This window comes from Pectinophora gossypiella, chromosome 19, assembly GCF_024362695.1.
Source record: "Pectinophora gossypiella chromosome 19, ilPecGoss1.1, whole genome shotgun sequence".
Taxonomy (NCBI): Eukaryota; Metazoa; Arthropoda; class Insecta; order Lepidoptera; family Gelechiidae; genus Pectinophora; species Pectinophora gossypiella.
Window position 1 is genome coordinate 6108359 of NC_065422.1, and position 24240 is coordinate 6132598.

At 38.6% G+C, this 24240-nt stretch overlaps 1 protein-coding gene across 1 annotated transcript in view; it reads right to left on the bottom strand.

Annotated features, from left to right (window-relative positions):
* Nucleotides 1-4152: 4152 nt before the first annotated feature.
* LOC126375580 (uncharacterized) overlaps nt 4153-24240 on the bottom strand; it is a 47466-nt gene continuing 27378 nt past the window's right edge. The window contains exon 3 of the mRNA XM_050022581.1: nt 4153-7067. Within this exon, the coding sequence (XP_049878538.1) occupies nt 6922-7067 (146 nt within the window). The 3' untranslated portion in view covers nt 4153-6921. The remainder of the gene's footprint in view (nt 7068-24240) is intronic.

Consider the following 24240-nt stretch of genomic DNA (forward strand, 5'->3'; position numbering starts at 1 on the left):
TATTTTGCTTTTATTTTTGGTTCCTTTTCCTTTCCTTTTGTTTTTGTTTGGGGCACTGAGGCTGTTTGCCTGCGTGTGCGCATCGCATCTAGTTTACTTGTCATTGCTGTCAGTGACTCGCACGGGGCGGTTGTCTCTACCTCGGAGTTACGGGAACTTACCAACAGTCACCGGTACTGCCTACATCATAAATCATTATACGTTATTGTGAAACAAGGACTTTTCCGCAAACGATAGTCGGTTCTACAAAGATAGTTACCTAATTAATTACGTCATTAAGATGAAATATTTGAATGAAATGCGGACATTTTTCAACTAAGCAGTTAATAATTCCGGGTAAATTCAGCCAGCTTAATAGCAGCGCACTGTATACCACGTGCGGTGGACTGTCACACGCATGTGATGGCCAGTCGCGTGGTCGTCCGTACGCGCGGTGACTGCAGCGATGTCGTTCTATAGTCAATAGAGGGGCGAGAAGCCATAGAAGCTGCTGTCTTGACAATAACCCAGTGTCAGACAATAATCATTCTTATCGTTCGCCATTAGAGACGTTTAGTTCGCCTTACCTTAGTCAAGAAGTAATATACAGATCACTCGGCCGCAGATATTATGACGAAAGAAGTGACTTGGTGATAATAGTGGGCTTCGTACGGTGTTTGTCTAATCTTGTTATAATGAAATATTTTCGTATTCGCATTTATATGCACCTTTTTACTTTATACATACTATTTAGTTGATATTCGGATCGGAAATCGGGATGTGGAACATCTATAACGAATATGGATCACGAAAGTGATGAGACTAAAGATGGTGGTAACTTTAAATGTCAAGTCCAAAACGGACTTCATCTATCTACATAATAAAATTGAGAATAATCGAAATTAATGTTTCTAGCTTTTCTTGCACCATATTAACGTTAAATGTATCTCGGTGTCTAAATCTCGGTAATTCTGTACGTGTGCTTAAGTAAAGCTATTAATAAAGATGTGGTAAAATAATTATAAAATTTTTACATCAGTGTTGAAGCACTATACTTTAAGTGCATGTGAGATGTTTCTTATTATAGGAATAATAACGATTTTTAATATTGTATCAATGTTGCGCACCCAGTTATAATGATAGAGATTTTCGTCTATTTAATGTACCTACTAGAATTTTATTAATCGCGATACCGAGTGAATGGGAAACATACATTCCGGCGCAGGCGCAGGTTGGGAGGCGCCTGCGCATACTGAACACGCAATCCCAGTGTGTGGGAGGGTGGTGAGGGAACAAGTCATATACTGGGCTATTATAAGGTTTACTCTCATTAATGATAAATACAAGTCTGATGACACGACGTTCGTTGTTCTATAGTATAGTAGTGCGCTACTGGGCCTAGGCTCTATCTTAGTATAACTTTTGTATTGACGTTCGATATCTACCTAATAGGTATATGTGTGATAATAACAATAAGCTTTCAACTAGTTGAAGTACAATGAATTCTAATGACTTATTTATAGGCCAATGTTTGTGAACATTATTTTTACACCGTCTATATAAAAATTGATGTGATTTTGTCTGTAGTTCGTAATGTTTTAGATTACTATGCAGTCCAGTTTGTCACTATTTATCATTTTGCTTTCTATTGCCAAGATTCAAAAACTATTTTTCGCTCATGTATTGGGACAGTTTCTGTTTAAAAACGCCTGATGAACTAAACCTTACAAATCATCGTATCGTGTCAATTGTAAGATACTTTATGCTACTTTAATTATTAGCATTTTAAATGCATACTTAGAGCAATCTGTCTTATCTTGGCACATCATAGTGACGGCATGGAGAGAGGATAGTACGCGACTTGTTCAAGAAGCGAGGACAGACATTGGTGTTACGTTGCGATTCGTCTTCCCCCTCTCCTGGCCGTCTCATCATCTCCACCACAATGTTTTGCCGTCCATGTTTGGTATGCTAGTGCTGGCAGCTGGACTGCCCTACCTACCTACTCAATGTTTGACGTATCTTTATGCAAACTTCGACACCAAACCGACTTATTAAAATATAGATGTCTAACATATTTTATATTTATCTAGAGCTTATAGAGTGTTTAGGGCTGTAGACGTAAGCGGATAGTGAGCTGTATGCTGGGCCCTGTTAGATTTTCTAATAAAAAAGTTAAGTATTGGCGCCAATTCGGACGCACACAAACTTAATTTTAGTTTGACAGCTCTTGAACTAGTGCCGTCCTTCATTTACAATACGTGCAAGAAAGAGACGCGGCTAAATTTAGTCCTGTCAAATTAAGTTGATGGTTGCCCGAATCGACACCCTCGAGCTCATATAGCTTATTTTATCGTTAGACACGACTTCAGCATACATACCACTGTCATCCAAAAGAATATCAGGGATGTTAAATTATTAAGGTAGTCGGCTTTTTAACTTAGATAACTACTTTATCAAAGATTTATACAAGCTATGGGTGTAGTGTATCCGCATAGATAGATAAATGTCTACGTTGTATCTGTGAGTTTATGGTGAGGACGGGGTTTAGAAGGGAACTGGTGTTGTCCCATTGAAAAAAAACTTGATACGAGTTAATAAACTCTATAGTGAAGTAGTATTTATGTAGAGTTTAATAACTGGTAGAGCAACAGATCGGTAGTTCGTAGCTTTCAGTACAAAGCTTTAGTATGTTATTCTTCTAAATCATGTCTTCGCCAACTAAATCTTTAAGATTTGATATATTACTTAGATGACGCCATTTTCTAGATTACTTGTTTCTATAAAATGTGATTTCAATGTCCAAAATACTAAAGATTTGCTGTCTTCTATTTAACATTTCATTATATTAACGATATCCTACTAGCGTCCATATATCAATGTTTGGTGTTATGCGGTAGGTGCGCCGGCGTCACTCGAACACCTATTTTATGCTAGATTAGTTTCCGTAACGTAGAATTACGACCAACTTAGAGTAATGAAAGTATATCCTAAAACACAAATATTATAATGTTAGGTGCTACTATAGCGCCAGTTATATTGCAGTTAAGGGGAAACATTAAAGTACAAATTTATCAAACATCCCCGCTAGTCTTAGAATGCTTTAAAGCTCTTTCCTTATATACCTAGAGTTATATAAGTGATAGAAGTTGCATTGGTTTCTATAATATTTCAAGTTAAATGTTGTAGTACTTAGTAAATTCTTAAATATTTCATATTGGATCATTTGGATTGTTTCCATATTGTGTTAGTTAGGGCGAGGTGCCCCACGTGGCCACCATCTCTGTACTAGCGTCGTGTAGACGTAGCTAGATATCGGTGACAGGATCACGTTTTCGAATTAACTGTAATTTTATAACAATTGATGTGCCTAAGTGTAAAACTCTATTATTGTAAATGTATATAAATCTAATTATTGAATAGTTGTATCGTTGAGACGTAGGGTCGCGGCGGCGCGCCCCGGCGCTCCGTCTCAGGTCACGTTACCCGGTTTATATCCGTGTTGGCTATACTTGTCTGCAGTCTGTACCTCCGACTTGTACGTTAAGACAATAATGTATCTTTTGCAATCTTCTGATATTCGAGTGCACAAATTTACTTTTCTCTACACCGACGGTTTCGAACATCTCAATGTTGTTATAGATATTATTGTATCCTATACTAAACCACTGATCTCTGAATGTTTTCTAAAATCATATTACCTCTTAGTGTCTTTATTCACATTCAAATAATAATCGTACTGACTTAGCGAGTATATTTCTAATGGAGTATCGTTTTTTACTTTGTCACACATAAGTATCGTATCACTTAGACCGGACTGGATCTCGGTCGGTACACTAGTTTAGATACTTTTATAGCACGCCAGACCTTTGCATTTATCCTGAAGTGTAGTCAGTTTGAAACAAAATTGTATTTAACTATAGATTAATGATGTATGGTAGCGGCGCCCGGCGGCGCCTGAGTGTAACTAACGTGTATTTCTATGTAAATCATCCATAATCGCCGTGTACACGAATATGATGGGTAATCGGGTAGTTGTGTAGACTTGATTGTGATATCAGTAAACATTTTCATACGAGCATCCAACTCCTTGTTTCATTTTCCAACTTTTCCTCTACTAACATTAATTACTCTATGCTAGGGGCGCAGGAGAGTCAAGTAAAACAACAAAAGTACTGTACGAAGTAAGCTTTTATCTAAATTTAAGTTTTATACATTAGACAATATAATATGGAACTCATACACTATAGAACATGAAATAGACAGTGTTGGCCGAATATTTACACAACATTTATAAAGCAGGGTGGCAACAGTCACGCCACAAATGCACCGCAGCGCGACTTGTTGCTTAGTTCAGGACGTCTTGTGTAAATTGGGCAAAAATAATGAACATTGGTGCCCAGTTTACACGGACTCCTGCATGTTACGTCGAAGGCGTGTGCTCAATATATAATCTACTATTACAATGCATTACAAACACTCGTATGGAACGAAGCGTTAATTGGCACGGTCTAAAATCTTATATTGCCTCTGCAGCCTCAATGAATATGATAATTAAACATACGAATATATATTAAATATATTTTTGTGTATCCCTTACAAAGACATCGCCGTGTGCGCCGGCGCAGGTGTATAGGTACACGGGTGCAGTATGTACAGTGCGGCGCCGGCACTTTCTGTAGTCGCCGGGACATGCCAGGACCAACCAACTCCTTATCAGTCGAAATTTACAATCCTACAGAAAGACACTCTATCTATGCACACTTATTCACATTAAATAATAAACATTTGATGTATTAAATTATTTCTCATCCATTTGTCTCGCAGGCTCGCCAGGGATACGGTTTTACTGTAGTTACGTAACGGACCAACATCCTTGTTGTAACTAACACTATTTTAAACAAATATTAAATATGACAATGGCATATAGTAAAATTATGTTCTGAGATCATATTTAATACATCACAGGTGTTAAGAGAAATTAAATTAAAATTACAAGTTCGAAATGTGCTCAGGCGCGTTTAAAATGAACATTATACAATTTGGATCGCGTCGCGAACATTGCGTCGACTGCTAGAGCTTGTATGTGAGCTTTTTGGCACATTACATCTCAATTACATAATAACAAATTATATCAAATATTTCCAGTGTGGTGTTTCGGAGAAAGACATCGATGATCCGTACAACAGAAAACTTATATAAAATAGTTGTCTGAAAATAATATTTTTAGGCAACTATTGTATGTGTAAATCAAACTGAATGCACAAAGATTTCCGCGGGAGAATTGGAGATATTACTCGTCTCGATGCGTCTGTCAGAGACACCACACAATACACAATTCATATAAATCAAAGACAACGTCAAAAATTCTATAAACAAGTCATAAAGTATACGAACGACTACGCGCGTAGTTTCTATAAAAGAGCGCCTTCATAGGCGGCTTATAAATATGGTTCTCTTAATTTTCTGTCAAGTTTTCAAACAAGTTCATTATAAATTTCATTGAAGTCAAGAGATACGAACAAACTTTGGCTTGTACCAACATATATGAGTACAACCAACGTTGTACAAACGTAAATTAAATACACAATGTGTACCTCAAACACGAGTCTCAATGTAAAACATCCTACCAAATAATGTTAGACAACTAAACATAAAATATGAATGCAATGAAAATGATTGCTGTCTGTCTTTTTGTTTCAAATTGGGGACTGGGGCCCTTCGACCTAAACCGACGAGAATTTAATTTGTACTTTAATAAAGGGCCACAGTTGGGATCAACTAATTACCGTCACATGATATGTCACCACTGTTACATTAACTTCGCCGCAAATCATTTGCATTGAAACAACTACAACTAAATGTTTTAGAAATCCAATATTTAAAGAAAACAATCGTCAATATAATCATAAAGATATAATCCATTAAAATACAACAACAAAACAAATATACTAATTTGAAATAGTACGAACTTTTCAAACACAAATACTCAAACATTTATCAAACGTTGTACTCGTGTGTATTATCAAATAAATTGGCAAATTATTCTGTTACTAGTGAGGTAACAAAAATGTGGTCATTGAGTATTTGTATTTAGCTTAAACTATCTGGCTGTGCTTGCCTGCCTGCCCCCGAGACATGAGTCACGACACCAGACGTGGCCGCCGGTCGTGACGCGTGTTCAGGCGTATTTCTGCAAGGGTAAAGGTGCAAATAGCGTGTGATTGTTGCACAAGGAATGATCTTGCATCTTTCCCGCAAACGGCGGAGCAAAAACACAAATCATTCCTTATACGTGATATTCTGAAATCGTCGAAAATGTTCCGACGCCGTCTGAAGGAAATTTAATTTCCAATGTAGCGCCTTAACATTTTCGAGGAGACTGACGTGTCGTGGACTTGTGACTGTGCTATACTAATCTGACGATACCGTACTCTAACAGAACCGAACTACCAACTAGCGCTACATCTAATATAACTTAATTTACTTGTCAAAGAGATCATAATAAACTTATAATTAATTGTCACATTATAAATATTGCCAGAGGAGAATGTATAATTGAATATTCAAAAACTGCTTTCTAACGTGGAGCGTTGAGCAAAATTTGTGATGTAGGTGACTCGGACAGCAGAGAATATATTACTCAATATGTTACGCTAATATAATGTCTGGACACTATCTTACAAATTACTTAACATTATTATATTGTTCTCCATAACGCATGCGTTATCGACATTCAAAATAAATTAAGAAATAAAAATTAAATTTGCACAATTGCCTTAGACCCTCTCAAAGTGAACGATTGTTGACATGACGAGTGGTGTCTCAAACATGATCGATGTTGGTTTAGATTTGTCGTAGCTGCCAGGAAGTGTATTTCTGGACAATGTATAGTTCTTTCTGAGCAGGGTGGTGTGTGGTGTTGCGTGTGCGCGGCGCGGTCTAGCTGTTGCGCTTGCAGTGTGTCTGTGCGAGGCGCGCCACCTTCGGCGGGCGGATGTGCGCACCGCCGTGCCCGCACTCGTGCTTGTGGTGCGCCGGCGACTTCTTGCCAGACGTTGATAACCGCTTGCGGGGCTTCAGGAAATCTGGAAATAAGAGAAAATTCATTGTTAGAAACTGAGTCTTTATTACTCTACAAGAAACGAGAGCCGTGGCTGTAAGTACACGGAAAATATAATTGCACACAGAATAATAAACGTCAATAAAGAAGCAATGAATGTATCGGCAGAGAAAGCATTTTACGACGCTTGTTAACATTGCGAGAGGGTTGCAGTGGCTGCGATGCATAAAATCAGTCGTAAACGGAGCCGGCGTAATTCCACTTTACGACCCCCGAACTGCAAGCTTCGTTATAACCACACGGCCAGAGCACCGCCAGAGCTCAAAATTTAAACTACGACTTGACATTTTTACGACTTTATCCATAAGGATACACCCATAAAATACTAGCACACTATCCGTAGAAGTTAATGCGTCGGAATCCTTCCCTTAACATAAATCGTCATAGCGTCGGCGACACCCTTTGTGACCATTTCTAATTTTGAAAAATATGGCCTAATAGCTATAAAAGTTTTACGACCGTTTTACTACTGTTTAATCTGTATTATAATGGGGAGGATGTGAGTTACTGGTGAGAAGTCTGGAAGGTGAAGGCGGTACTTGTATAGCCGTTAGGTATGTAGATAAAATAATAATACATATATCAAAGAATTGACATAAATATCATGTGGCTCACTAAGCTCTGTCGTCGGTTTTACCATCCAAAACCTAACCAACTAATAATATTGCGTGAATACACACATGTTTTTTGCTCATTAACGACAACCAATATTCCAACACAATCCAAAATTATTCATAAATTCTAAAGCGCCATTAATGAAGCTGGGACTGCAGTTAAAAAGTAATTTGGGCGCAGGTAATATTGTGTTGGGTGCATAAATAAAGTTAACGACTTCAATAAAATCAAAACGACTTGACTTGGATATGAGGACCAATTTGTAAGACAATGATAATGGCAGTTGAAATGGCACGGTAGACGGGCGAGATGGGAGTTATAAATGTTGAAGTCAAACAGAAGCTAAATGGTGTACTGATCGGCGTATTAGCAAGTGGAGAAAAAAACGACATAGTAACACGGCATGGCCAAGGTCAGGACGAGCGACGCACCATGCGCCTGCGCCGCGGCTGCCGCCAGTAGGAATTATTATATTGTGACACACTGAACACTAGACTCTAGAGCCAGTACAAGCAAGACGATGATGATAAATACTGAGCCATTTGAATTATCGCATCATTCGTTTGTAATATCAAAGGTCAAGTTGACCACCTCTAGAAACTAAACATTTGACAGATACCAAACTAATACTTAATTGGAATTAATGTGATAGAGCGAATTATCAAATTGGAATAATTACAAGTTAATAAAATTTCTGATTTCTACGCGTTTTCAACGATAAATTGAACGTTATCAATGATTTTTCACGTAACCTAAAATCGAAATTTTGAGGAATCAACAGAGTCCAAGGTGACATGGGGTTTGAAGCTTGTGGCTTGTAATAATACTTCGTCCGAATCTCGGCAAAAACTGGCGGAGGCAGGCGGGAACTATGTCAGTGACGTCAGGAGCTGCAAGGTCGCCCGGTAGACCCGAGGAGCACGCCGCGGTTCCCGCCAAATTCACCACCACGTGGCCCATCACAACAACCCAGGCAGCGAGCCCACGCTAACGCAAGGACACGTGACCGCGCACAGTAGCCACTAGTCGCGAAATCTCATAACGTAACGAAAACGTGGATGATAAAAACGACGAAATCTACCCCAGACACACCCAGACGATAGTCTAACAGAAGCGTCAACGTCCAAAATAGCCAAAAGTGCAGCAGACCCACCCATTGCCGAGGAAAATACTTTCACGTGATTGCGCAATGTCATTTCCCGCCAAATGTTCAATGAAGCGTTTCCCGCCATTTTCTCGTTAGTACAACTTGACCGATTTTTGTAGTGTATCGTCGTAGTGTTGTGTGTTTAGGCGCGTGGTGTAATGTGAATCGGACGGGTTTCGTCGCGTAAACATGCGGGTGTGCGTAAACAAAATGGCCTTGGGCCGTGCGCGTGCGCCACGAGCGCGAACGACTCGTATTTATCGCTATTTATCATAAACCTTTTATTATCTTTAGACTAATATACAGGCATAATGCGAGTGATTTTAATTAGAATAATAATAAAGATCTGTCAGCGAGCAGGGAAAATGTAATTCTTGTAATGGTTTTGTCAGTAGGTACCTATGAGCAGTGCGGATTGTAGTGTTGTTGCAAAATTGACACGTGATAAGAACTCTCTCTTGCGATTATATTTGCGAACTTGTTATTCCACGTCCGACCAACATACGGACATCGGCGGCGACCGGCGCGGGCGAGGGCCTGCGCGTGGTTATTTCTGGCGACCTAAATATCTGCGCGGGCGCATGACGGCTCTCCTTCTGCAATTCACTTGTTTACCACGCCCAGTTCACTTCATACAACTAGAACACCTCACACCGTCATCATCCACAATCTCACACACTAAATGCGTGTTCAAACTCTTGCGTGGTTGTTGGAATTACAAGAATTTACATATTTTAAGGCCGAAACAGGTAGCCCGAGCAATTTGCGCCGTTTCTATCGGGAATTACCATAATAAATTGTTGCTCAACGTCTTGGTAATTATTCCTATTACTGTAATTATAGGTATTGTCTGAGACGCTGACTGTGGGCGAACAGTGCAACTATGCAGTCCACGTGCGTTCAAGGCTGTCGGATAGACGTTAGGACAGCGCAAGCGCATCCGTTCGTCTCCGCTACACGATAGGAATGCCTGATTCAGGGCAAAAAATGCAAAGGACTGAAGGATGAAGGTGTGTATCCTAGCGTCAAATTGGATATTTTTTTGAGTCACGCTTCCTCGATTAGAGCGTGAACGCACAGCGCCTGCGGGATGTTTGTCACCGCGTTTGATCCTGCCGCTGCGCAGGAGTGCAGGAAACAACGCGCCGCCACATGAATAGTTAATCGTGAAGCGTGGCATGGGAACACGACAAACACTGCTCTGTTTATTTTTAAAGCGCAGGTGCAGGTTCATTATCCTAAATTATCCCGGGAAATGAAACCTCTGCTTTGTTCAGGAGGGTTCGTGATGCCGGCGAGAGAAGGAACAATGCCCGAAACCCGCGGCTCCGAGACGCGGAGGGCAGAGTCACGACGCAGGATCCGAGTCGTGCCCGTCATTACATCAATACAACAGCCAAATGACTCGAGCCCTTTGTGCCGTAATTACGGGCCACGATCCGTAGCAGTCATTTTGTGACGTTTACTGAGCTGACCGCGGTAAAGACGTGCAATCGTATGTACAACTGTAAAAGTGAATCAGAAACAATCGCTACGTGCCCACGCGAGCTTGACGATATCAATACATTTTGGGCTTGTGAAGAAATACGTTACAAATGCAATCATTACACAATGATTATGCTCCGCGAGTAGTGACGCGTTAGTTTCGAAACAAGTCTGAACATGATGGCAGGCCGTATATACGTGGTTGTGGGTATGTGGTGCGCGCGCGCCGGTATCGTAGCAAGCGGCGCGGATTTGTCAGCGCGGCGTGGGCGCAGCGCGACGGCCGCGGCCCAAACAGGTTGCCTCGCCTGCCCTAGCTCACGCCGACAAACTTCTTTTATTTCACACATAGGGTTGCTTGGGTCATCTTCCTAACATAATAAATATGGCTTTTTTTACCAAATTTAGTAAGTTCTTATATAGTGTAAATTTTCTTAACTAGGAGGGTTTACACTATACTTCTAACCCCTGATTTTCTGCAGCTGCACCGGATGCAACAGTCATTGTTTAGCCGAAACGAGCGTGACTAGTCTTAGAACAAGTCGCGGCTTTGTTCGAACCCGTTCTAAATATCTAGGCCAAGTGAAAGGCGAGCCGATGTCAAAATGGCTGACACGTTGCGTTGCGGAAATGCAGTTTATGGACTTGTATATTTTGAATGTTCAACAGCCCTAAAGAGGGAGTACTATTACTGGACGCGGAGATAAAAAAGGCAACAAAAACTAATCCCGCTCCGCCGTGTATATCTGTGAGTGTGTATAGTTGTTTGGGCTCTCAGCTACTGGTTTTGAGCCGTGGCAGCCTAAACAAATAAGTGACACGCAGCCAGGTAGCGCGCATTGTGTCCCTCTTAACATTTGTTAAATATTATCTGATATCGGCCAATTGCGGACAACCTGTGTTTTTTACGTCTCCGCTAAACGCATAAGCTGTTTGAACGAGGAGTGAGCGCGGCTTTACGGGTTGTTTATTGCTTCAAGGCGGATGAAGGGCTGCTTAGAAGAATCTCAGAACCAGGAAACATTAAATATTACTTATCTCAAAATTATGAATCGTAGGTGCGACGAATTTGAATAATTAACATGTCGTCTCTCAAAAAAGTTTTCACTTCGGGACAATATTCTGTCTATGCAGGAAGCGCGTTGTTCATTACTCATCCGCAGGTTAATTTATCAACTTTACTGCTGGTTTCAATCATTCTAAATATATTAGCGAAGACTAAACTTAGAGGCAATAAAGCTATAAGCCCTCCTTTGTTCTGTCTAACAACAAAAAGACTTAAAATTAGTGCTTACAGACTGTAAATATTACTGACAGGCAATCCAAACAAGTCTAGACCACAGTTGTAGGCGATTATTTAGATTTTAATCGCAAACAGGATGTAGTAAATTGGATGTTTCAGCGCTAGATTTGGATTTAGTTGAAGATTGAATTAGGGTGTGTTTTTTATTGCAGTGTCTTGTTTAATTTTCTTATTTGCAGTTGAGGTGTAGTGGTAAAATAACACAGCTAAATAGCGGCATGAGGAGAACACGTCGCCGTGTGAAACCCTCACTATGGTTAACAGTGAAATGTTAAAGTCAACTCGAGTGTTTACTTAGAAATGTTTTCGCGGGCACCCGAGTGACAGCCATCCGATGGCCGATAGTGGTCAGCAAACAGGACTCGCGCTGGGAACATGTTTATTTTGGAAACGAATAGCAATGTCAAGTTTATGGAACCTTCGGAAAGTAGAATGTGTCGAGATAGATAAGATAATAAATAGTAAATTATTTTCGTATTTTATATCTGTTTCTGAGGTTTGACATTTAATACTTTTTTAAGCGTAAATTTAATTGAAAAAGTAGTTTATTCTGCGTTGACATACCTACCTTTCGTGATTTCTCAATGAGTTATGTTAAGCGGTGGCAAATAGAAACTCCAGTGGGCGGGTGAGTGGTGGGATTGTGAAAGTGAGTGAAAAGGCAGCCACTGCCGCGTGTCGGCTGCCGTGCTGTAACTTCTATTTATGTCCGACACCGCAAAACGACTCGCTTCAACTCCATAGGAAACAAACAAACCATTCGTAACTACAAATGTTTTGAAATCGGCGGTCAGATTTTGATGAAACATTTAAAAAATGTATTTTTTTTTCGTTATAACTTTTGTCGTGTTACCGTAAAATAGGAAAAAATACTCTGAATTTCAAATGTTATTCATGTAGTATCCATATGGAAACAATATCAGAAGCAGACAAAGTGCTTGCGCAGGAGTGCACGGCCGAAGTTCAACGCACCACGTCCATATTGAAATTATTCATACGACCTCGGCGGTGCATTGTTACCGGCTGCCCGTGTCCTCGCTCATTTGCTATCAAATCTAGTATTTTTACTGACATACACGTCATCTCATACTGCAGCTACAATATGTGTCGTATTAAAATTTTCTGGAGCAAATATTACAAAATACATTTCAAGTTCCGCAAAAAGTAACCTTCATCCGGTTGACGACAAAAAGGCTAGACCAAGATGGCGTCCTGTAAATCCTGGAGGACAAGACAGGGAGCGCGGCGGGCGCGGGCGTTCAACCGCGCATGCGCGTACATTGACTCGCCTAGCTCCCGCAGGTGTCGTTAGGTAATACGTTACGATTGCCACTGCGCCGCAAATTGCCCACCACCACCTCTAATTACAGAGCAACTTCTTTTGCTTTAAATTCCGCGCGTTACACTACAATCTTGTGTTTAGACTACAATCAACGCTCTCATGAGATCGTTTTTTCTTTTCTTGAGTCCGTGATGAGAGCACACATTTTTGTGTAGTCAAGCCTTTTGAGTATTGATTCAGGACTTGCTAATGAATCCATAACGCATTTTTTCCAATAAATACCTACGTTCACCCCTGCTACTGTATGCCTCGGTACGGTAATAAAGAAACTTAATGAATGTTTAATAAAGCGCACCCCGCGGTGGCGGCGAGATCAAAGGATGCGCCCGCGCAACTCCCAGTGATCAAAGCGCCGACATTATCGACCACTTGAACCATCGGCACGGATAGCTCTCATTTACAAACCGCGACTACTGTGCACCTTGTCAGATAAGCAGAGTTACAAACTTACCATGTGGTCGGAAACCACTTCTGGTTTTAATAAGCCACTTAGGAAGGTCCGATTCAGATTAGATTGCCGGCAAATGGCTCCAGATAACGATTTCGCTTTCATTGTGCGTTCTTGAGGTTTTTAATAGCGTTGCAATCTGCGCCGCAACCTCGGTGCATGTCAACCATAAACGCGATTCACTTCGTCTGTCGACCGCCGCTACCGGCCCACGCCCGACTTGCCCCAGACAGAGACAAACGAATTATTCCAAATATTCAAAACTTTCAAATTACACCTCGACCATTTTTGAATATAAAAGCCATAAAAGAAATCAAGATCTGACATGGAATCGTTCCCATGATCGTTAATATTCAAATTCGGGATCAAAACAGGAGCCGAACGGTAACAATGAGATCGATAATACCAGCAATAATGCTGTAACGGCTGAACGGTAGCTAAATTATAAAAGAACAAAAAACCCTTTTGTGTATTCCATATTGTTCTGAGATGTCTCCCATTGTCCAAAACAAACAAGATGTACAGGATGAAAGGAGTTCGGCTTAAACATCGGTTTTAGCTGTACACACAATTGAGAGAATCGTCGGCGATGACCTCAGGTCACTCTAAGTTACCTGACCTCGGGATGCAGCTGAGATCTATTGCCCGCTTTGTCCGGGACATGCGCACAATGGCGAACTAGACGCGGAGCGATCTTAAACATCGGTTTAGGAACGCATTGTCCACATTGTGTGAGATGACCCGGCCAGGAGATGTGACCTGCTACTGCAATGCTCTCACAACCAGACAAAAGGATAACATTACCGAGGGGTGATGCTGCTAAGTATTACACCGACAATAGACACAAAGCCCGGTGTGTTTGGCCATGAATAGTCCACAATAGCCGGTGCTATGCTAATCAGGACAACAGGTTCAATTCTCAAGATAAGTCCGCTTGTATAACGAATTCGCGTTTCAAGTTAAATCGTGCATGTTTGGGGTCACGAAAAATTGCCCTGTTATAAATGGTCTATTTAGATGTTTCTGCTAACTGTAATAGTGGTATTGTTAAGTAAATTAACGAAATTAATATTCCTTGCGCGATTCTGAGCCGTTTCTCGGTAAAGCTCCACACTCAAGGGCTGAAGCAGACAATAAACAATAGACTCCGTATCGGGATTGTAATATTATAAAGTTCCTTTTTGTGGTCAGTATTAACGTTAAATAGGCGACAACAATAATCGATGTATTCAGAACACTAATTAATTTGCCTGTTAATTAGAATACAATGGATCACATAAAACTTTTTGCACTATCTAAAAAAGACTCTATATTTGACGGCCTACATCATTGGCACTATCTATCATATTCGTACAAAATAAACGAAATTTTTGAATCTCAATTTTTTGTCACAATTCGGCAGTTGTTTGCCCAAAAGCTCAGTGTCAGGGATATAATGTAATTACCCTATGGCGTCCCATGGGTGCGACATTTGGCAGATAGGCTCGCTGGTCAATTACCGGGGTATTGGCTTAGAAGTCCGGGTCATTTCGCCACATGCTACCAGCTGCTCTGGATTAGCTTGCAACTGCCGTCTAGAGTTACCTGCGTAATGGTAAACCTGTATCCGCCTTAGAAAGTAGTACTAGATTCACTTGGATGTTCTTACATTCAGAATCAGTTAATCTCTTTCGACATAAATCGATTGAATCAAAGAGTTATTTGGAATGGATAGTGTTTCTACAGGGAAGCTATAAAAAAGATTCGATCACGATGTAATCTCAGGGGTTTTAGGGAGGCGTCGGGACCACCCAAGCGGTCGAAATGATCTATTTTGTAACCCGTTCCTTAAAAATGTTTGAACATTGTAATTTGTTTGGAATAGAATCTATTTTTTCCTCCAGTGCTAATTACTTTTAACAGTACGACTGTTTTCTGGTGTATTTTTAATAGATGTACTATAAAAGCTAAAACTGTAAATCAAAATTTTTAACAGTCAATAAAATGGAAATAGGCGAAGTAAACACAAAGGGGTTGCGACAATTTTTTCAATAAATACGTGATTTTTATTACATTATTATTCAGGACGCGTTCATTCGATGGATACATTTGCTTTATTAACGAGGTTTTACGAGTTGACCGCTCGTTTCGTCGACAAATTCTGCTTTTTAGAACGTGTGAAAGTAAAACATTGAGAGGGTTACGGCTATAAAACGGTGACCAGTCGGGGTGGGTCATAAACCCGATTGGTCAAGCCGAAGATATTGAATGACCATATTGCTATGGTCAAGTAGTGACCGTACTGTAATTACGATGAGTTTAATATGAATATGGGTCATCCCGGTCTTGGGAAAGGAAATGATTGCATTTAGTCATTTTACGATGTCCGTTGATTTTATATGATGGGCGTTTTACTATGTAAAAGTCGCAAGTAATAAAATAAAAATAGTAATTCTATTATTATGTGCACTTTTTATTCCTTTTTTTTATGGTGTCAAATATGACAGTTTGAATAATTTTAACCGTTATTTTATTTATTACCTATCTTTTACCAAAAAATCGCCGTTATCATAACAGCAATTGATACAAGATTTGTTTGATTTAGGGTAGAATTTCCAATTAGACTACTATCAAAGATATATTTAAGTAGATTTTTAAGTTTTTTCTTTTAAGTTTTTGGACAAATAACAAACACATGTCTTATAAATAAAACGCCTCCTCCAATGCGTCACATCGAGGCAATGTGCCCAATAGGCTGGCAGCAAAATAAGTAGAAAAGATTATATATGTAATATATGAGAGGAAATAAATCTGTTATATATATTTTACATCACCCTAATCACCCCACAACTATTGAAACGTGAAGATAAATGCTTGTTGCAACAACTAGTTGTTTCTATGCACCGTTATTGTCATTACACTGCAGTGCACGTTCAAATGCATAGTGCAACACGTGAAGCATACGTTATGTGCACCGCCTGGCAATGAAATGACATACCTTATTTATAGTATTGAGGACACTGATTTGTTGCTATTAAAAATAGTCAAAAGTTCTAATAAAAAAATTACATTAAATTTAGTATAAAAGTTGTTTTTCTAATATTTTGAATTCATTTGTCTCGTGAAACTACGAAAAAAGATCTCATAACATCACAAATGATCAAAATGATTTTTGAATTGTCAAAGCTACTACTACTACTATAATGAATATAGTAAAAAATAGAAGTCAATATATTTAATCCAATAACAGTGGTTGTCAACTATGACATGCAGATATACGCAGATGCGGCCCGTGGGAACGTTGCGCACACGCATCCACGCAAATCCTACACCGCGATCAAACTGGACTTGTGCATATTATTATATCATGCGCGTTAGATCAACTGGTTACACGCACAGTTGTTTATGGGAAAATGTTGTCAATGATTTTGTCTTATCCCTTACGGCCCCAGCGCACACGTGAAGTTTAGTTTAGTAGAATTTGTATATAATTGTTTGGTGACTAATGAATAAATTATTAATTATTTGTAAAAGGATAGACCTTCTAATAAAGTACTATACTGTCGTTTCGAAAAAATTAAAACTAGATATAAAAGTGCAATTGCGTAAGTTGCAATATGCTCTAGCGCGGAATTAAAATAATTTATTATAGCACAATCAAAGCACAAGGCACACAATTTAATAAAGCTACAAAAACAATTCACCAACGTTGCCACAGTATGGCAACACTTTGCATAAATTAAACTTTTCTAAACTTAAATACATCCTTCTTAATTCCTACTAAACCGTTTACAACGATCAAAACAGTTGCATACTTCACAAAGAGCGGTGCAATATTATTCCGCCCCGATGCGTCTCAACAGGTCCCTTAGTAATTATATTTAAACACATAATACTTAAGATTTGCATAAAACAATATGTAGACAAAGTGTAATTATAAAATCTCCCGTCGCGTTTAAGAATTGGATTGTGAAATGTACGTTGAGAAGATTATGTAACTCACAATAGTAGAAATAAAATGCAACTTTTTCGACTTTCTTCTTTCAAATAATACATACTAAAAAGTATGTAAGTATATGTATTTATAAAAAAAAACTGCATGACACCGTTACAAAATATATAGCGACGTCTTAATAATTTGAACTATATGTTAATTGTTTTTCATTATATGAAGATACTTTAGAAGCTAATAAAAAAAAAATAAGACTTCTTTAAATTGAATCAAGAATTGAATGCTCACTCTGGCCTTGAAACTACTTGTACCAATTCCAGGTATTCGTCGTATTTAGTATAGTCCTTCTTGAAGTGGCCGATGACGTAATAATGCTTTCTTAATAAACATTAGTTGGTTTTATCAGGTGCTTTTGGGCGCTCAAACAACGTAAACCACAACAGAGTCAGCGAGATCGCGAGAAGACGGCAAAGAACTAGTAAACATATCCTAGTAAAGTAACATTATAATGCAGTAGGTAGATACTGCAACTGCATGCCATATTGATTAAGCAGGCAAGGTTGCGATAACAGTTGCCAAGTGTGATAGTCGCCCCACAACCGTGTGTTATGGCTATTGCACGATTACATGCGTTCTTCAATGTATTATACGCTTTAACATTATTTTTAAATGGTACATATTCTGTAGTTGTCGGTTACTCTGCTATTTAGTTTTTTATGTTCTAGTGCTCACGATAAGTCAAAATATTTTGCCCGTAAAGTGACAATTATATGCACGTTTTTTAAATCATAAAATTTTAGTGGTAGTTTTATATCGTAGGGAATTGAGTAGTTTCCTAGGCCAAAGATAAACTGAAATTCTAATTAAAAAACAAAAACAGATCTAAAGGTGACAAAAACGTTTTCTTTTTACTATTTAATGAATTTTAATAAAGAAAATCGTGTTTTGACTTTTAGTAAAAAGTAACTGATTTGACTACTTGGAAACTACCCTATCGTGGTTGAAGTCCTGTAAAAACAAAACTTTAATCGGACCATAAACAAGGACGAAAACCCGCCGAAAACCAAAATCAGTGTAGCGTTACAGAGTGGTTCCCACAAATTAAATCTCCAAAAATGTTGTATTATAGGGTCCGGTGCAAGGGGCGCGGCTAAATCAGTAGGCAAAATAATGAACACAAATTACTCTATGGGAACTGATTTCACTTTCATTCGTTAATTTAAGGGCTATATTAATTAACCACTGCGACCGTTTAAAAAAGCGATAGCCTTACTCGCCTCGTGCAAACGCAAAAAAAGATGCAGGATTCAAATATTATTATATATTTTAGGATACTTTTATTTTACCTGTTTTTTTAGGTTATATTATCTGATAGATAAAATATTAAGCTGTATAAAATTACCATTCCCTTTATTGTCACTGCAATACCACAAGTGAAATGTAAATCCTCGTGTGAGATCGTATACAATTGAATCACACGCACAGAAGACCCAGAACCTAGATAAACAATAATTAGTACTTCATAAAACTATTGTTGATCGCTATGTGAAGCGACCCGACGACGCGATCTTCATACAAAATACAATCTCTCCTTTCTGATAAAAAACGCAGTATTATTACCATATGCGCATCTTGGTAAAAACTAGTGTAAACTCGAGAGATTGTGCGCGTTATTGTTCTTAAGACAATGATAGCACGGAAAAAGCGAATAGAATGTTTACTTTGTTTCTCACAGAGTATAAACAAATATATTCTTAGGTCCTTTCCTTGGGGTAGTCAGAAAGAAGAGAACGTGGAACGCTTTGTACTGCTTTTATTTATTTTAGGTAAGAAAAGCGAATCTATCTTCTTAGTGTAATTAATTTGCACTTAATTTGAATTGTGGAAAACTTCTACAATGACTTATTGGCGACCGTTTGATACAAAACCTTGCGTACAATAAAATGTGGAGGACGTATTAATCAAGATTGAAAAAAAACTTTTAGGTACTTTTAAAAGTTGTTTTCTAAGTGTGATAAAAATAACTTTTACAGGAAAGCTGTTAGCCTCTTAAAATGTCACAAATAAACAATTTATATATAAACTAGGTTGTTGCTAAGCAAAGCATAACAAATAAATGTTATTGTTTGGTAAATATGCATGAGAGATAGTCTTTGATATTGTAAGTTTGCTTGCAGTGAGGATCTGTTGCATCTGTTTCAACACGATGCGTAGATATGGCCGGGCGTGTTGTGTGTTTAGTGAATTTTATCTGCGGTTTTTATTTATGTAGCTGTTACTATTGCAGCAATGTTACTGTACACTTAATAGGTTTTTGTACTGGTTTTCTACGGCAAAATTACTTATTACATTCATACGTATTCGTATGTGCTTTATGAATTGTAACTAAAATTACCCAACGGCCTCCGTGGTCCAGTGGTTGAGCGTTGGGCTCACGATCCGGAGGAGGCCCCGGGGTCGAATCACGGTGGGGACATATCACAAAAATCACTTTGTGATCCCTAGTTTGGTTAGGACATTACAGGCTGATCACCCGATTGTCCGAAAGTAAGATGATCCGTGCTTCGGAAGGCACGTTAAGCCGTTGGTCCCGGTTACAACTTACTGATGTAAGTATGAGCGTCAGGGGCCTTTGGCGGCTCAATAATAACCCTGACAAGGATAAGAAGACTAAAATTACCCGTTTAATGCTGATTTAAAGCTAGTTATCTCAATGAATATCTTAGATCAAAGCAAATAATTTATCATTAGAAACTCCCAACTATTCGACCAAATGTTACATTGTGTATTTACAATAGTTACCGAACAACTTGGGGTTAGTATTGTTCCATTATTGGGGCGCGAGAGTTCGTCACCCTTTACGTGGATTGCGCATACGACGCGAAATTCACATAAAAAAATAATACGTATGTGTTTGCAATACAATAACTCTTTATTGTATTATAAAAGAAGAAATAGATACAATACAGATAGAGCTAGTGTGGGTATGTGCGTCAAGATAAAAATGCAATAATCTATAGCTATACATGCAAACGTCGTGTATACTTGTAATTAGGACACGTACAAACATAACCATAACATTTTTGTATCGTACATTAGAATATGTTTGTGTAGTCTATGACAGTTAGTTGGATTAGCAAAGGCTTGCATAAGACATGATTAATCGATTTAATTGAATATTGTAAGTTTTCATTCATGACCTAAGCACGCGTAGCGCAAGAAAATCAAAGATAAATACAATGAATTACTAGATATATAAGAAGATATGGTATATGATAATAGTATGTGAGATTACATTTACATCGAAAACCAGACAGCCTGTCTGTAGGTATGTGATTGTTATATTTGTTGTCGTGACCTAAATGAATCATGAATCACTATTCTCTTCCATTATGTATGTTCACTGACTAATATTTTTCACATTGCGTCATTATTGTGACATACTATATATTTGATGGCGTTAATTTTTGCTATTCATACACTTTGCGCGATATAAATACTTTAAATTTAGTTTACGTAGTTTAGATACTAGACAATTAATTCCGTGACGCGACTTCATCCTACGGACCTTTCCCAATTTCAAAGGCATTGTCTCAACAGTTTAAAGAGTTCCCTGAATAACCTGTACATCGGAATACATATTCATTAGTGTAGATGTTGATAATAAAAGTGTTTGTCGGCGTCGTTACTAGCACGTGCGTGTGCGCGTGTTTGTTCTGTTCCTATATTTACATCTGCCGACCTACCGCAACGATCTGGGAAGACACTAGCTTACGAAGAACTCCGAATAAAGAACAACTCTACTATCTTCTTGAAAATTTCAATCGCTGCGGTTGAAGCCGGAAAACGACAGAGGTCTCGTTAAAATTGAAAGTGGATACAACTGTTTTAAAAGTCGCTTTGACTTCATTTGCTTTGTGATAATAGGTTTGTCAAGTTTTTCGTCTAACGTTTCAATCTCACGGAGTCAAGACCTTTCTCGTCTAGCGAATGCATAAAAAAAAATAAGGTGTGTTTTCTAAAACTGCGCAATCACAGACTTTACTCTCATTTTATTAACATAACCCGTTGTCAATACCCAGTTATGAAATTAATTCTACTATGAACTGACAGGTGTCATATCTCGTCACAACCAGTCACTTTCCCGCGTAAATTTGCAATCCGTATTCCCATGCAGCGATAATTTCTAACGTCGCCATGCGCAGGCGCTGCACACTGCAATCACGAGCTCGGCAACGGACAATGTGCATTCAGCCATTCACATTCAAATTTAGAAAAAGCTCCACAATCGCATAAAACGCACTGTTTATTGCTCAAAATACACAAATAGTGGAGGGTCAACTGGCCTATTGTTGACCAGGGAAGGTCCACAAAGGTGCTGACATCAGGTATAGTAAAGGACCGAGGACGGCTCCCTAGTCTACAACGTATGGTAATAGGATTTAATTGAGGTTATAATGGGCAGGATGATGGATACCCGGCGACAGTTAGGCGCGACAATTGTGATGACTCGCTGTTTTATTTCTGACTTTATTTAGTAATTTCCTTACATTCATATCCAGTTATGGGAATGTGTTTATGGCCGTTTTTCCTTCTATTAGAAACCGATATTACAGCAAGTTATGTTATGGTACGGTTGTTATAAGAGACGCACTTGTATGTATAGTGTGCAGGATTAACCTCCTTTCAATCTAGATCCTATTGAGAGGAACGTGTTCAATACGTGGGAGTTGGAATAAGCGGCGATACAAATCACTAATCCTTCGTTGCACAAAGCGTGTCTAAGCCGGGATTCAAAAGGCTTCGTTCATCGTTTTAACGACCTGAAAATCGGTCAAAACGTTAGGCTTTTGTCAAAAGTCGTCTGAGGAATATACATTATGAAGCATGTAACATGTGAAGAATAAAACAGTTCACATTTGATATTCCGCGGGCACGTTGAGGAGACTATAAACTAAACAATAACAACGCATAGACACACACACCCACGCTACACAAAAACGACAACAATAATACAATAATTTTCATTCCTTTTCTGTGCGTACGCGCATTGTTGGCGTCTCGCTCGCTCGCGTAGTGCCTTTGCGCTCGCTCGGTCATTGACCGCGCATCTCTGACCAGATTGCATCTAGTGATGCAGCTTCCCTCGGAGATAGACGCGAGGCAATATCTGACCAATTACAAGATCATTTTTCGTAATTGGGAAGCGAATTAAGATGATTCAACGTCATTTAAAGTTGGAGAAATTACTTGTAAATTGATGCTAATGTAACAGACGGGATGGTTCGTTAAAATGTAATTTATGTGTAAAATAATGGTCTACACGTTACAATTACAAAGTTACCCACAAATAGACGATTTTTATCGCATATCAAACAAAAGTCCGACCAAACAGTACGATGCGGTGTACATTTTATAGTTTTACAGCTAACTAAACAACCTTGCGAAATGTTAGATTAAGCGTAACCTAAATAGCCTTGATAAGAAAAAAATACTACGCAATACTTAGATTAGCTGCAAGTAATATTTATTCGATATGAAAAAGTTTATAATTAATCCATTTGAAAACTTCAACTCTGAAGACAACTATGAAAACTTCGACTTTGAAGTCAATAGAAATTCACAATTTAATCATCCGATTTAACAGGTCTATTATATTTTACGTTCTTACGTAATGGCTAGCTACAATAACACATAGTTCCCTGCCAGTCTCCACAGATTATCCTAAACCACGCCACCACCAAATGACCGTTGGATCAACAGATTTGAATTCCACCCCCGACAAAAAACCCCGTACTATATTTACGACGCGTCTCCAATAAGAAAAGTAGTTTTTTTTTCTAAAGGCCTCAACAAAAAACCAAAACAATTTTTTGTTCGGTCGTCCCAAAATTTTACGAGCGTCCACGGAGTAATGGAGGGAGATAGAAGATGTGTTTATCTTGGTCTGTTACATGATACTTGAAGAGGTCCTTTGTAGGGATTCTGAGAACATATTGCGTTGGCGTTCCCTGCTCTAATAAGAATACGTAATTATATCAGTTCAAAGAAACTACTTGTGGCAGAGCAGTCGATTTAAATTGAAACTCTTCAGTCAATTAAAGGAGCGATGGAGTACATTACGGAGCAGATGTTAACGACTCTAGTTAATAGATTAAATCTCATCTGCCTTCTTTTTTTCTTATTTTCAGCTTGTAACCGTTGATTTGGTTTTATGTCAGATGTCAGGGCTGTGTTTAGAAGCAACTATGTAGGAATATGTTATCAAATACTGGGGGGTTAAAATGGCCACATCGAAGCAATTAATCTAAGAAGGCAATATTGCTATTTGACATTATGTTTGCATTGCGCACTTACTTTTAATATTGCTTTCTTAGATGAATTGCTTCGATGTGGAATTTCTAACCCCACTGTACTGTGTTTTCTATGAAGATTAGGATTTCTATAAAGCGTGGCATATTGACTGTTACTTTTTGTTTCCATGGGTCTACGCCGGAATAATGCTGAACACTAGCTGTTACTTCAAAACAACATCGTGACTAGATAAGCTTTTTTTCTCTCACACGTGCGTGTATAATTTAGGCCAAAACGAATTTGGGTAAAAATAAAAAAAGTTGGAAGCCTCTTCACGTAATGGCCTTAGGATCGAATATGGAACGTATTAAGATGATAAGACGCGCTTAAAAAATTTTTTGTAGGTACGTGGATTGTAAAAGTGAAAGGAATGAAAATTACAAGATTGTTTAATAGTTTCATGGTAAGATCGATGTTGAAAATGTATGTAATTTTAGACAAGAATTTATTAACGTAAAATTGGGTAGTTTCCTAGGTCAATGATCATCATCATCTCCATAGCATTATCCCGTT